Here is a 15,237-nt window from a genome sequence, read left to right on the forward strand (position 1 = left end):
CGCAGTATATAAGGATGTTGATGCACATCCCTGAATGCTCACGACACGCTCCAAGTCCCGAGATGGCCTGGACCGCCGCCGCCCGAAGTCCTTGGTGTGTGGATCGGCGTCCAATATGGTTGCGGCCGAAGGACGAATCCGGCGAACACACAAGAGTGTAAATTCGCTAGGATCCACATGGTCTTTCGACAGAAGTATATTTGACATCTTGGGTGGCGAGCACCGGGCAGTGCAGTGCCGTATGCATCCCACTAGACAGCATCGTCCAGCTCGGCGTGGTCAGTAGAGCTTTGTCATAATACTCTGGATCTCGTGTGGCGTGTCGCTTTCACGTACTTGAAGAGGCAAAGACTGCTCTGTCACACCTCGTCCGTCGAAGGCTCGGTCCTGATGTCTGTGTTTCTTCGCGTGTCAGCCACAATCATCATGGTGTTGCGGGGGGACCTACAGACCTGCGATAGAAGTCCATGTCCACCAAGGGCGTCCCAAAGAAGACAAAGCACGGGCAAGAAGATTCAGCCAGAAGACAAATGGTCAAAACCTTGTAGCTCGAAGGGGCAGCAGACTTCCAACTAATGCAGGTACGGAATTGCTATCTTGGAGTCATGGGCAGAAATGGAGTTATTCTTGCAGTTGCGTCGACTTAGAGTTCTCGGAACCTCGAAGCGGTGATTGTTAGGCGGAGAGTACCGTAGGATCAATGCATCCTGTTGATTCGGCGGCAAGATGCTGATCATAAAGCATGATAGGAGCAAAGGACTTCTCTGTGTTGAGAAGCGGCGTGACCAGCAAGGGGAAGACGGATCTGTTGAAGAAGAGTGATGCAGATCAGAGATAGACCGGCGCGAGCACCGCTTGCAACCTCAGGGGTGGAGTAACTCTTCTTCTGACGAAGGATAAAGCCGAGAAGCTTCTTGCGACAGTATCTGCCATAGGCATGAGCAGCCAACTGATGAGCTGTTTCATGGTCTACATGATGACGGATCGATGTGGAATTTGGCAAGCCATAGGGCAATCTCTGTTCGCAATGGAATACTTTGATCGCAGAACATGATCGGGGTCCATCAACGAGGTGGGTTTTCCCTTTCGATCGACAGCGCTAGAGTAGCAGCAACGTGCGCTATGGAAGGATAAGCTTAAATCCTTCTCGCGCGAAGGATTCCGAAGAAGATGAACCGTAGCAGCCGCGGCAGTTGGTTGCGATGCGCCGTTGGAGAGGAAGACTCTTCTTCGTCACCCTACGCCGGACGACGTCGCCCGACGGTAAAACATGCCTTGGCTCTTGATCTTACAGATCGTTCTGCGAAGCCATGGTCCGGTCCGGAGTAGGTGCGGTTCATGACTGGCTCCAGGGGAAAATGTGGGCTTCTTCGTACGCGCCCGATTGAGCCGTGCGGCATTCGTGCAGTCTACTCGGAGGCCGCGCACTCGCAGACTTCGTGCAGTCCATTCGGAGGCCGCGTAGAGTTCGCAATCTGGTGGCCAGGCAACAATAGTCGGTGGTGTTCAATAGTGCCGTGCAGTCGAAAAGGCAACTTCCGCGTTACTGAGGTGTGTGCTTGAAATTGGCAATCAGAAATTGGCTGTGTCCATTGCGTTTCTTACAGTACAAATGCGTTCAATAGGGACCAGGCTGAGTCAGGCCACGACGACGCCCACCTCGAGTCGAGTGAGGCATTTTTACGTGGATTTGTTGACAAGCTTCGTCGCAGGCCCGACACCGCGCGGCTAAAGACTCAGGGGTCCGTCCAACTCAATCTTCCCCTTTTCCCTGCTTGGAGCATTTACCGAAAGCACTCCTGGTCCTTCGGAAGTCGGGACCGAAGTCGAAGTCATGGAACGCCAGATATGGCCATGAAAGGCTTACCTGGTTCGCTACGAGAGAGTATACGAATCGTGTGCCAGGAGAAGTCTTCTCCGGCTGTGCCTGCTGCCTCCAGAACAAGCACTGGGCCCATCTCCTATCGGATGGCTCGCAGTGCATTGATCGTCGGCGCTGTTGACGAGACAGAGGTTCGCTTTTTGACGTATAGCCCGACGACCGATCAAACTGAGTTATGTGCCCTCGCGACTCCCACGGCTGCCAACGATCCGTTCGATTCGCCAGCAAAATAGGCACACATCTGCCCAAGTGCAGCCACGACATCTGCGAAGACCGCCTCCATATCCTCGCCATGTCGAAAAGTCCAATTCGCGGACCGATCATGTTGTCAGAGAGCCCTCGGCTCTTCCTTGAACGACACATCGACGCCGGCACTCTTGCGTGCCATTTTAGCGCAACCCTCCGAACGACATGACGAACAAAGTGCGACTCACTTAAGCATTGGCCTTTGTTGAACTTCGGGACAAAGATGCACGCGTAATGGGCCTCCTTGCACCAGTGGTCAGCATGGCGTCCACAGAAGATTCCCGGCGACGAGGACGGACGGACGGACTTACGGCGGCAGTAAGGTAGAGATGATCTTCGACTGCGTTTCGATTCCCACAATTGCAAGGCCAAAGGAAATGATGTACGGGAGAAGAATAGATATTTCGAGGGAATGCAATACTGCGTCAGCGATTTGTGAGTGTCATGTCTCCACGCTGTCACACAATGGCACTGCGCCGTCCTCAACTACTCGCGCTGCGTCGCCAGATTCAATAGATATTTTCGTGACCACAACCGATCGCCGTCTCCCAAACTCCCTGCCATTGCTCAGAGGTCGCATAGTCCAAGCTAGGCAACTCCAGATCAGATCGATTCCGCGGTCCCACGGGCGAGACATGCGGCGCAACCAGAGAGGAAGACCAAGGGCATGAGGGTGAGCTGCTGTTGAATAGTTGACACAAGGGCCGCGGGCGTAGAAGGGTATTCACAAGTCGTGAGATTATCTGTAGACGCACGCCCAGAGGCCATTTTCTTGTCCATTGTTTTCCTGGAGGCTGACATGGCATGGGATGTTGGAGAAAGAATACCAGCGATATTCGTAGGGGAAGTTGGGAAAGTTGTCTCCGCAGTGGAGCTCGTCATAATCTGCACCACCGGCTGACTGGCAACAATTCAAAGCTAGAGGCAGTGGAAGGAGCACGCAGAGGGTAGCAGAGCATATACTTACGCAGTGAGATTATCAACACCCACTTCGTTAGGGCAGGGCTTGTTGTGGTCTCCATTGGATGCTCCATTCAAGACGCAGACATGTTTGTACTTTGCCAGAGCGACCGAAACGAGAAGAGCGAAAGTTGCGACCATGTTGGAGCACATCGTTGTGAAGAAGTGTAGTTGCGGGCTGTCTTCGTGCGGGTCACGCTGGTAGAAGCCTTGTGGTGGTGGTGTGAAAGTAGCGGAAGAGTGTGCATTGGAGACCGAGGTGGTAGGGTGGAGAAAGTCAAGGAAGGAAATAAGAGGCGAGAGTGCGAAATGCCTGGCACTTATCGACCTCCAGGTAGCATATCACATGATGAGCCCATTGATTGCCGTACAAGAGACCTGGCATGGGTGTACAGCGTGTCAGCACATTGGAGTGGTAATCTTTCTTGCAGGCTCAGGCGTAGTCCGAGGCGCAATTGATGGACTTTCTGGTAGCAAGCCATCAACGTCCAGGCATAGCTTGAACGGTGACAACTTCGATGTGCTAACATGCTGCATAGCCCTACTCGTGCACAAGGGAAGTAGTGTTGGCTTCCCATGACCATGGCGCCTCGTTTTTTGGGCAGGTGTCGGCATTTTGTCGAAGTAAGATTGGTTCGGGAGTGTCGCAGGGAGCGGACACCACTTCATGCTTTGGCATCATCCTCTATACGAGGGACACCAACCTGATCGAGTCTGCCTCAGTCGTAGAGAGAGCACTAGGATAAGATCAGGTTTTGTCAGCATGCCGGAATGGACAGCGGTATTTGGATAGGGCTTGGCTGATATCGAGGCCGTTGTTCTGTGCGATGGTGCATCACAAGCCCACAACTGTGGACGGCCAATGGCCTGTCGTCTACTGTACGTTTGACCAGCCATCAGTAAAAATCTGATTAGTGACAGTCGGGCAGTTTATAGCAATGTATGTCTTTGCCGAGCTTCTTCCCGGCGCCAATGCTTTGATCTTCGACCTCATCCTCTCGATCTGGACTACTTCTTCTTTCGCTCAAGCGTCACCGCTCCGAAGCCTGCTACGATAGCTCCAGCCAGGATACCATTTGACTTCGCTGCTGCATCCGGAGCATGTTCCGCGGCGTTCGTTGTTCTCCAGATGAAGGCACCACCTGCTCTCCAACTACTCCGATGTATTGACCGCCACCAGCTTGCCTCCAGCTCCGTTAACATTCACATACAGCACATTTCGATCGCTCGCAGTGCGGCCAAATTGCAGAGACGTGCATCCTTGCAACGTAGTATCGTCCAAGCTGCCTGCCTCGACGGTGGCAACGCCTTCAGGCGAGATCCTCACAATTTGCTTGCTGGGATTGGTCGCCAGCCACACATTTCCGCTGCCGTCAAAGGTGAAATCGTCAAAGCCGTAATATTTGTCGTTGACGGGGAAAGTGGGATCCTCGACGATGACCTCCGCCGACTCGGACGATGTGCCGTCGGCGCTCAGGGTGAAGCGGCCCAGGAGGGGAGACTGTCCTGCATTGTCAAAGTACAAGTACGGCCCGTGGACGTGGATGCCATTGACGCCCAGATGGTACGTGGCGCTTGCATTCGGCTTCAGCGCGGCACTGTCGATCGCAACGCTCGATTTCCCGGTCACGGTGTCGATGCGGTAAACGACTCCTTGAGCGGAATCGGCGGCCAGGACAATCCCCTTGGACGACAAGGAAGTCAGACCGTTGAGAAAACTTGCGGCAGGAATGGCAGTGATCTTGCTTGCTTTCACGGAGCCACCGGAAAAGTCCAGGCTCCAGATCGACCAGCTCCCTTCTTTTCCACTGACTTCACTGACGCTGTATTCTCCAACCTGTGCCTCAGCATGTTGCGCCAGCCCCTTCAAGGTCAATACCGGAAAAGAGAGTAGCGAAGGACTGGCCGTACGTTCCCGAAGCCATTGCAACTGTACGTCCCACTGACCAATTTGCTCAGGCTCGGAGCCTGCCAGACAGTGCTTTCAAGACCGTGTACCAATTTCCCGATGGCCACTTTGCGGAGAACCTCGCAGTACGACCCGATGGATCTCTCCTGGTCACCATAATTGGCGCACCGGAGGTTTGGCTTGTGCATCCCGCGAAATCGGAGGCGAGCGTCGTGCATACCTTTACTGGCCAAGGAAACAGCGTCTTGGGAATCACGGAGTACCAGCCAGACATCTTCGCCGTCGCTGAGACCGCTGTAGCAACGCCTCGGAAGTCAGCTGAGATTCCACAGAACGTTCCAGATGCCAGAATACGTACACGAGTAAGAGCGGCGTAGTCCACATTTTGCGATCGGGCGTCTATGGCAATTATTCGATGAGGTGTTGAGTAGAGCGCTTTGAACGACCGTGTTGTGCAGTGGAAAGTCCGGAGTCGAATCCGTTGACATTCAAGCACTTTGTATGCCTGTCACCGGCTGGCGGTGTGCTCTATTATCAGACTTCACGTAGCGCATCTCGGCATACCAGGCGGAAATGCGAAGACCATGTAGGTCCAAACCTACAGCGTGCACGCTCCGGCAGATGTTCGGGATGTAAGGTGGTGTGCTGAATGTAGCAACTTGCAAGGTCAGGCTTGTAGTTCTATGCGCGCAGCCCGTGCGCCGTGTTCCATTGAGTCATTGGATACATCCGAGCGAATCGCTCCTACTCGTGCTCTCAATGGTGCTCTGGAGAGTCTGATTGGACTGGTGCTCGTGGCTAGCCATAGACTCTTCTCCGATTTGTTGCAGAAGTTATGAGCACCACACGATTGGCACATCATGCTGCCTATCGCTGGACTCGTGGAGTGCTCTGCTGCTGCGAAAGTCATCCATTGTGTTCCAGAGTAAACATGGGCGTCGCAGTCGCCAGGTTTGCATGTTCTGAGCATAGAGTGCTTCTTGCATTGGTTGACCAGAGCTCTCAGCCTTCGCCACGGTTGCACTGGCGAGATGATCAGGTATCGTCCTTGCTACAAAGATTTCGTGAAAAAAGTTCAGCAGAGCGGATAGGCAATGCTACTGCGGCATGCAGGATTGTCTCCGAAAAGTGATGAAGATTGTGAATAACAATTCAAGTTGTAAGAGTAGGTCTCCGGATCCGTATACTCCTCCGAAAGATGGCCAGCGCCTCACGGCATCCAGCCTTCTGGACGTGAATCGCCAAGAGACAATATATCGCATACATGCCCAGCTACTCGTCTGCATGGTGCGAAGGAATGGAAGGAAGAAGACGCACGAGTGGAATGGAAGACAGACGGAGACACCCACCTCGGGCACGACGGAGCCGTGACTAAGCGAAGCATGACTTAGCTCTTGTAGCCTCAGGCATACCTTGGAATGTTTGAATGGCCTCACATCGTGGGACCGACTTGAACCTTGGCCTCCACCCATTGCTTGTCTCATTGTGAGTCGATACATGGCGTATGATGCATGAGCCGAAGCCACTCATAGATATGGCTCATTCGTCAGCCGGATCCTTCGCTGGTACGGCGACTCAAAAAGGCTCTGAAGCCTGCTCATAGATAGTTTCCAGACAGAATAAACAACAGTAGCCGGATCAACGATGAGCTCCAGAATGGCAGGCAAAAGCAATCCCCAAGCCGCAGTAGATCTTTTCGAGTCCGCAGAGTACAACACTCGCATCAAGCACGTACACCATTCCCCTCCCGAGAGCCCAGGTCTAACAATTGAACAGCAAACTCATCGATGAATGGCACATTCCCGCCCTTTCCATCTCCCTCGTCCACAATGGAACCACAACATCGCGAGCCTTCGGCAAACCAAACCTCGACTCTTCCGCCCCATGCACACCCTCCACCCTCTTCGACATAGCCTCCTGTTCCAAATCTCTCACCGCCGCCTCCGTCGGCCTCTTCGTCGACGATGACGAAAACTACCCTCACGTCCAATGGGACACGCCAATCTCCAAGCTCCTCCCAGACGACTTCGTCATGTCGCAAGACGACTGCACCCGCAACATCACCGTCGAAGACATCCTAAGCCACCGCACTGGTCTTCCGACTCACGATGGATCGTATCTCGGCCAGACCGCTTCAACGCCCGACACGCCCAAGTCTGTGACGCGGAATCTGAGAAATCTGGAGCTGAATGCGGGTCTTAGAGCCAAGTACCAGTACTGTAATATCATGTTTACTGTTGCTGCTCATTTGGTGGAGGTCCTCAGCGGGATGCACTTTGCGGACTTCTTGCAAGAGAAGATTTTCGACTCTTTGGGTATGAAGTCCACTTTCTTGTATCCTGAAGTCGCGCAACGATCCAGTCAGGGCCATGAGCTCGCGGTTGGCTACGAATGGTTTGCAGAGAAAGAGCACCATTGCACTATCCCGTACGACAACACTCCCGAGGCCGCAGGCGCGGGCTGCATCGTCACCACGCCGACCGATTACTGCAAGTGGCTGCAGGCTTTCATATCCCAATCCGCTCCGCTGTCGCCCAAGCTCGTGAAAGGCCTCACCACACCACGAACCATCTGCAATGGCGATGCCGACGCAGGCGACCTGGAACCACATACCTCTTTCCAAATGTACGCCTTGGCGTGGGAAACGTACTTCTACCGCGGACTGAAAATTGTGCGACATGACGGCTGCATCGGCGGATTCTCCAGCGTGCACTTCTTCTTGCCGGAACACGGACTCGGAGGTGCACTTTTTGGTAACACGGAAGAAGCGTCGAGTGTTGGTGAGGTGGTAATGAAGGAGCTCATTGACGAGTTGCTCCAGATTCCAAAGGATGAACGACCAGATTGGAACGCCATCAGGTGGAAGGGGTACAATGAAATGGCGAAAAAGTCGGCACACGAGAGGGAAGACGTCCTCGAGAAGGTCTGCTCAGATTTGAAGGAACCTCAGCCATTCAAGGGGTCGCTGGACAAGTACACAGGAGAATACTGGAACTCTGGGTATCGGGGGGTGACAATGGAAGTCAAGGAGGGAAAGCTCTTCGTTGATATGAGCGATCGGTCTTGCAACGGGTTCTGGTTGAAATTTGAGCATCTCAGCGATGGGACACTTTTCCTTGTGAATCTCGTCCGACCTTTCGAGAGCGCAAACCAAGAATTCTGGGAGGCGAGATTTGTGATTGAGAATGGGCTGGTGGTCAAGATGGGCTTGAAGTTGGAGCCGGACATCGAGGGCCTGATCTGGTTTGATCGAGTAGTGAAGGCTTGAGCACCTTGCGAGCTGGCCGTGAGGGCATCTGTCGACGCACGCATGCATGTTCTCAGATCGGCATGAATGCAATAGTTGCAGATGGAATACAACCTCATCGTCTCGACCTTGGGGCACGAGCTCCAGGTTTGACTCAATAAGTGTCATTACCATTTCCATCGTGATGGCTTATCATCCTTCGCCTTGCAGGTCCATAGCGACATGCCAATCAAGGTGCTCCAGAACGTCCAATTCCGCGATATGGGCATTGCAAGTCGGGCACTGATAATGAGCATCGCAAGTTGCAATCGAGGACTCTGCAGCTACACAGTCGGTTGATGGTCGTTCCTGATGCGCAGTCAATGATGCCCTCCTAGTCGCCTTTGATGGGCTCATCAGGCTCAACGAGGCCCGTCTCTTGTTCGTAATCGCTTGCGAGTCCATCGAGTCCTCACAGTGTGCTTGCACTCCAGGCTTGAAGAACGTCGTAATCGAAAGACTCTGCGTATCGAGCTCCACAAAATTCGACAACACAACACCAAGCGCAGCACATGGCCATGAGACGGCCTCGGCAGAGATCTCACGAAGTTTGCTGCTGGCAAGCTCATAGATCAAGTCTGCAGACATCGTGCTGCCAGTGGATATGGTGGCTTGCCTGCTGCGAGTTGGGCCGAAACGACCATTGATATGGTGGTTCACAGCCAGCGTCCGAGGTCGACGACGGAGAGTAGGAGTATCCAGCGCCACCACTCGATCGTAGAGCTCTGCTGCGAACATTCGGAGCCAATGTGAAGCTTTCTCTATGTTGGCAATGGCTGGCGTGAATGTCTTCTGCGACAGCATGCTCTGGGGTAGTTTTCGGGTGCTGACTTCGCTGTGTTCTCGACCGCGGATGACGTTGTAGATCCATGTTCCCTCGTCGGCGCCGAGAAGTGTCTGCATTTGCTTCAGAGAGACGGGGAGGAGATCGGCGACCGTGGTCACATTGAAAGCTTCCTCTACGGCCGTACCAAGCTGTCCACCAAGGCCACGAATCTTCTTGTACTTCAGAGACGATAGAAACTCGGGCACATCGCGCGTACGGAGTATAGTCTGGTTGTTCGGCTTCTTACAGCCGGCGCCGAGCTTCGCCAACATCTTGTTCGAAGCAATGCCTGCCGAAGCTGTGTAGTGGAGCTTGCTGTGTACCGTGTGCCTCAGCTCGCGGATGACGCCAGCACCAATATTCATGGCAACGGCGTCCCAGTCAAGGCTCTGCGCCTGATCGCCGAGAATGTTGTCTTCTTGCCAGTCGAGACTGGTAGCTGGAGGCAGTGGGAGGTATTGGCCTTCCGTATCCCGTGATGAGATGAGAAGTTCGGGATAACGATCCAGAAGCACGTCGTGAACGTACGTGGATAGATCCAGGTACATCTCATCGATACTCGCTTTCTCCAGCAGAACGGTCGAAGTGACAGGCAGACAGCTCTCGATCAAAGCGAACGCTTTCCTCGACTCGATTCGATATGGTTCCAGCGCAGCTTTATCATTGGACATGTGCTTGTCTTGATCAGACCGATACGCCCAGCTCGCTTCGCCCTCTCGCCAAGTCGCAACATGTTGCAGGTGAATGCTCGGACAGAGACGCTTGACTTCGTCGACTGGCATGCCACGCTTGAGACCATGGTCCCTGGCCGGATAGTTGAGAGCTATAATGGCCCGCCATTGTTGGACTGCCAGTGGCTTGTCTGCAGGTAGTTCGAGGCGGACGGTCTCGCATTGTGCATAGAAGGCGTCAAAGTCGATCAAAGCGATGACTCTTAAAGGAGAGTTGGTGGCCGACTGTCCCATGAGACGAAGATCTCGATACGTGAACTCAGACTGGTCTCGAGTGATCGACTTGACCGGGGAAGGGAGAACATGCGAAATGCCTTCACCATTGGCTGGTCGTATCTCAGTGCCAGGCTGATGCTGATCTCCAGCAATGCGGTCGGTTTCTACTTCATCGTAGTAATTGTCCAGAGCCTTTTCGGCTTCGTCTTCGTAGATTAGAGCCTCGGCACTGGGACTCCGCACAGACTGAATAAAATCTGCCATCAGGGTATCGAGGCATGTTGATATATGACACAAAGGCAAAGTCAAAGGGATGGCCGCGTGGTGGGATCCTTGGTCAAGGTACGAGCTCGAGACCTTCGCGGCAATCTGCCCTGGGCTGTGGTGGCTGATGATGACATATCAAAGCGCCCCCACCTGCTCATCAAACCTTTGAGAGCGGCCCATGAAAACTTGATTAGACTCTCGACCTCACCTCACCAATGGCCACGGTCGTACAACAGGACAGTGCAGTCCAACTGTCGCTCCGAGCGCGTGCCATTGAGGTCACTCCCACTGACATATGAGTCGCGAATCATCAGAGACTTGATTGCGAGTTGACTGTGGACATGAGCTGATCAACCTGACACGACCGATCTGCACGGAGCGTCTCGCCGGCGTCGCCCGAGCGACTCGAAGGATGCAAGACGAAAAGTTGTCATGGCATTTGCACCACACTCCGGACAACACCTTCTACCTGCCTCTCCATTTCCACTGTTTCCGTCGACATGGCCTCCTCACCTCCCGAGGGTATCAACCTGTACTCTCGCTTTGCCCTCGCCGGTGCTCTCGGCTGCTCCGTGACCCATGGCGCATTCACGCCCGTAGATGTGTGAGTAAGAAGAGTCTCCATGCCGGGAAATAAGATCTCTGACAACAAGAGCTCCATACTCCTAGCGTCAAGACGCGCATGCAAATCGACCCTCTCACCTACAACCGCGGCATGATCGGCGGGTTTCGCCAAGTCATCCAGAATGAAGGCGCCGCCGCACTCTTGACCGGTGCCGGCGCGACCTTTTCCGGCTATTTCATCCAGGGAGCCTTCAAATTCGGCGGGTACGAGTTCTTCAAGAAGAAGTCCGTGGAGGTCGTCGGACTGGAGTCCGCTCGTCAAAATCGTCTCGCCGTCTACTCCGTGTCGGCGGCCAGCGCGGAGTTCTTCGCCTCAGTCGCTCTCTGCCCGCTCGAAGCGACGCGTATTCGACTCGTGTCGGACAAGACGTTCGCTTCAGGCCTCGTGACTGGGTTCACCAAGATTCTCAAGACGGAAGGCCTTGGTGGGTTCTACAGTGGCTTTGGACCGATTCTCTTCAAGCAGTGAGTTACATTGTGAGGTATCAGAAGGAAAGACTCGGCTGAACCTTCTCCTCCCGCACAGAGTCCCCTACACAGTAACCAAATTCGCCGCCTTTGAAAAAATCTCCGAACTCGCCTTCGCTCGCCTCGACAAGTCCACCCTCTCCGACTCCGCTCAGACCGGCATCAACCTCGGCTGCGGTCTCCTCGCGGGATTCGCGGCGGCTATTGTATCCCAGCCAGCCGACACTATGCTGTCCAAGATCAACAAGACCAAGGGTCTACCCGGTGAGGGTACCGTTTCGAGACTGGTGAAGATCGCGGGCGAGTTGGGGTTCCGTGGATCGTTTGCTGGACTTCCGACGAGGCTGTTCATGGTTGGTGGGTTGACGGCGGGGCAGTTTGCGATTTATGGGGATATTAAGAAGATGCTTGGTAAGTTCGTGGTGGTTTGGTGAGGAGTTTTGGAGAGAGAGAGCTGACTATTGTGTAGGCGCTACTGGAGGGATTGAGATCGCCAAATAGAGATAGAGCGTGCGTGACGTACAGATAGATCTCCAGCGTTCGCCGAGCGGGAGAGAATGCTACAGAGCAGGGGGCCATCCAGATCCCAGGAATGATATTTGAAGCAGCAGACGTCGGTGCGATTTGCAAGACGATAAATATACACCACTCTCAAAGTCCTTCTCAAAACAACGCCCTCCCCCTCTCCCACCTAACATACTCCGTCACCTCTTCCCATCCCTTCCCCTCCAACGCCGTCCCTGCCACCAACCTCCGATTACTCGCCGCCCTCTCGCTCAAATTCAGTTTGATCCCATGTTGCCCCAGTCCCTCCTCTGTTCCACCCCTGCTCCGTCCTGGATACACAACCCCTCTCAGCACCTCCACCACGTCCCCTCCAGCATCGAGTCGTTCGAACTCCGCTCTCTGTATCCCCGCCCCATCATCGGTTGAGGGCATCCCGGAGGCGGAGAGGAGGTCTGAGTCGGAAGTGAGAAGGGTTGCGACGCCGTAGTACGTGGGTAGAGAGGTGTAGTCGGAGAGCTGGGAGAGATTGATGCTGGGGTTCCAGATGTGTACGCCGTCGTGGATGCGCTCGATGCAGAGGAGGGTTGAGGGATTGGCATAGCCGGGGGAGTCTTGGTCGAAGGTCCACTCGCTTAGAGGGATTGTTGTCTCGCTGCCATTGTGGCTCACGATGGCTTGGAGGGAGGAGAGGTCGAAGCGATCATCGTAGTGGAGTGCTTGCAGGACATCTTGTGCCAGTGCGGTATGTTGAGCGTGGGACTTCGGTTTGCTTGATCTTGTCTCGGAAGTGTTGTGGGAGAGGTCTTGAGGACGGTGGAGATGCATTCGGTATTCGGAAGTGGAAACCGTCCAGCCGGTCTGCCTCCTTCTCAGTGCGCTCCACTTCCGAATCCAGCCACGTCACGTTATTTGAAATTACCGGATCCGTATACCACCTTCCTTCCACCACTACTACCTTCCTTCTCTATATATAGGCTGCCTGGACTCTACAGCGGAGCGCCTAAGGAATATTTGTACAAAAGGGACATATCCGTGTTACTAGATAGCCATATATGCAAATACTACCTAACACCTAACACTCGCACTAATGTGCAACCTATCCTTAGCTGTACAGTTTTTTACGGCGATTTCAACGCGATAGATTTTATTTTTATACGTGCACAATTGCAGGCTTAGTAAATTAGGAACTGCTGTGTCAAAAAGGATATCTATCTAGTACTAGATAGCTACTAAAAGTCGCTATTTATTATGCTAACACTACACTACTATCCTATAAACTAATTGCACGAGGAGTCTCGCCAGAAGACGCTCTATCTACTCTAATTGCATGCTTGTCTATGCGGCGTTAGGAAGTGGTTAATCTAGCCCTCGATCGATGCACCAAATCCTTCTACTAAAAAAATCTAAGTCGATAACTAACTATCCTAGCGACTCGACCGAAGACTTTCTATTATCATACGAATCTAGTAATAACAGAAAGTCACCAATCGCAAAGCCGGGATGTTACTAGAAATGCTAGGGCAGGGCGTTTGTAGGCCGGTAAGGGTAACCTTCTAAGTCCAGATTCGCTCTTAGTCCGAGTCGCAAAGGTCTACTACTGCAGCGGCCTTCTCCTCCTTCTCCTCCTTCTCCTTCTCCTTTTCCTCCTCCTCGTCGTCGTAGTCGTCGTCGTCGTCGTTAAAAAAGTCCAGATCTGCTCTTAATCCGAGTCGCAAAGGTCCACTACTATAGCGACCCTCTTGGTAGGCTTCTTCCCGCGAGGGTATTAGCGTTAAATGATGCGGCCGTTAAGGAAAGAGGCTGAGAACTAGTAGCCGAGATGTGCGGCGGCCGTTAAGGAAGGAGGCTGAGAACTAGTGGCCGAGATGTGCGGCGGCCGTTAAGGAAGGAGGCTAAGAACTAGTGGCCGAGATGTACGGCGGTGGTGAGGAAGGAGGCTAAGAGCTGGTAGCATAGTCCCAGTTCAGGGCTGCCTAGCGGAATGCTTCTTCGTAATAGTTAGCGTGCGCGGGCTGCCTGTGGTAGTTAGCGTGCCCGTGGTAGTCGTACGCATCGAACTTCTTTATATCCTAGCGTCGTAATCGAAGACTTTCTGTTATCACACGATTTAGGTAATAACAGAAAGTCGCAAATCGCTTTAATAGGACGTTGCCAGCCTTCTAGTCGGTCCGGGGCGAGGATAAATCGATCAAGCCGGTTACAATTGTTCCATCTACATCCGAGCCGCTTCTTCTTCTTCTTCTTCCTCTTCTTCTCCTGCGGCGGCGGCGGCTCCAGGCTGTCGATAGCATCGAGATTGTTTGTTAAAGCGTGTTTAACATTCTATCTACGCTTAACAATCACATCCTCTAGCCCGCCTTTATTAGCATCTATAGTCTGTCGCTCGTTGTTGTATTAACCTTCGCTATAGCTATCCTTGTCGTCGTGCTAAACATTGCGTTCCATGTAACTCGCTTCCGGTGCTGCTATATTGCTGTGTTAATGTCGCTACAACGAGACGATAATAGTCTCGTGTTAACCTTAGAATTGGTCGTACATTACATAGTAGAATCTCTAGGTCGGTGTTAATATTTGCAACAGCAACATATGTAGGCAGCCAGTCTTATTCCATCTACCCCGGCAATCGTTGCAACTACAGCCTATACGCCGCAGCGGAGTCTAGCTAGTTCGAATAGAAGAGTCTAGTCCGGGTCGCTTATCTTCTTGGCGGGTCGTGACTTTCTATTATCACACAAATCGCGTAATAATAGAAACTATCTACCTAGTGTAGACTAGACACTTCCTACATTTACCTACAGCAAACGACAAACGTCTTTTGTGCCCTACTGTTTTGCCTCCTTAGGCTCTCGATCTTTAATTCACTAGCAACCGGTCTTCTACTTCTGTAATCTACTTCCTACCGTCCACCTACAACCTTCTACTTCCTACCTTCTACTTCCTACTATCTACTCCTAAGAACCAAGCGCACACAAAGCGCATACAACACCCGACATAGTACAGCTAGGACCGTCGAAGTCGGCTAAGTAGCACCGCAAGGAAGCAGATACCCTTAGACGCGCTAGCGGCAAGAAGGCGAAGAAAGATGCAGGCAAGGGCAAGGAGAAAGAGATCCTACCCCTAACGGTAAGGATTCTAGGCCGACTAGTAATTAGTCGTTTAGCGCCGAAGTAGAGAATCGCGAGACTAGTATTGCTAGCAAAGAACGCACCTACAGCCGAGTAGACTAAATACTTCGAGGATCGCTGCGTAGACATTAAGGAATTAACCGTAGAGCAGATTTAGATCTTAGTAACAGATGCTAGCAACAGCGTCTAT

At 52.9% G+C, this 15,237-nt stretch overlaps 4 protein-coding genes across 4 annotated transcripts; 2 read left to right on the top strand and 2 right to left on the bottom strand.

The window, feature by feature from the left end:
• Positions 1–4,241: 4,241 nt before the first annotated feature.
• MYCGRDRAFT_91665 (uncharacterized protein) lies at positions 4,242–5,583 on the bottom strand (the record flags this gene model as incomplete). Its single annotated transcript, XM_003854401.1, has 3 exons — positions 4,242–4,925; positions 5,218–5,396; positions 5,562–5,583. The coding sequence occupies 3 exons, from the start codon at positions 5,581–5,583 to the stop codon at positions 4,242–4,244; spliced, it is 885 nt and encodes a 294-aa protein (XP_003854449.1).
• Positions 5,584–6,633: 1,050 nt separating this feature from the next.
• On the top strand, positions 6,634–8,265 carry MYCGRDRAFT_69770 (uncharacterized protein; the record flags this gene model as incomplete). Its single annotated transcript, XM_003853765.1, has 2 exons — positions 6,634–6,724; positions 6,774–8,265. The coding sequence occupies 2 exons, from the start codon at positions 6,642–6,644 to the stop codon at positions 8,263–8,265; spliced, it is 1,575 nt and encodes a 524-aa protein (XP_003853813.1).
• A 447-nt stretch (positions 8,266–8,712) lies between these two features.
• Positions 8,713–10,149, bottom strand: MYCGRDRAFT_11773 (uncharacterized protein; the record flags this gene model as incomplete). The annotated part of the gene is made up of 1 exon (XM_003854400.1): positions 8,713–10,149. A coding segment is annotated over one exon (1,437 nt), but the record flags the coding sequence as incomplete, so codon positions are not given.
• Positions 10,150–10,592: 443 nt separating this feature from the next.
• Positions 10,593–12,068, top strand: MYCGRDRAFT_103694 (uncharacterized protein; the record flags this gene model as incomplete). The annotated part of the gene is made up of 5 exons (XM_003853766.1): positions 10,593–10,927; positions 10,993–11,158; positions 11,252–11,412; positions 11,474–11,826; positions 11,885–12,068. 5 exons carry the CDS (start codon positions 10,824–10,826, stop codon positions 11,914–11,916), a joined length of 816 nt encoding a protein of 271 aa, XP_003853814.1.
• Between the last annotated feature and the right edge of the window lie 3,169 nt (positions 12,069–15,237).

The sequence above is a fragment of the Zymoseptoria tritici genome, chromosome 3 (genome assembly GCF_000219625.1).
Source record: "Zymoseptoria tritici IPO323 chromosome 3, whole genome shotgun sequence".
Taxonomy (NCBI): domain Eukaryota; kingdom Fungi; phylum Ascomycota; class Dothideomycetes; order Mycosphaerellales; family Mycosphaerellaceae; genus Zymoseptoria; species Zymoseptoria tritici.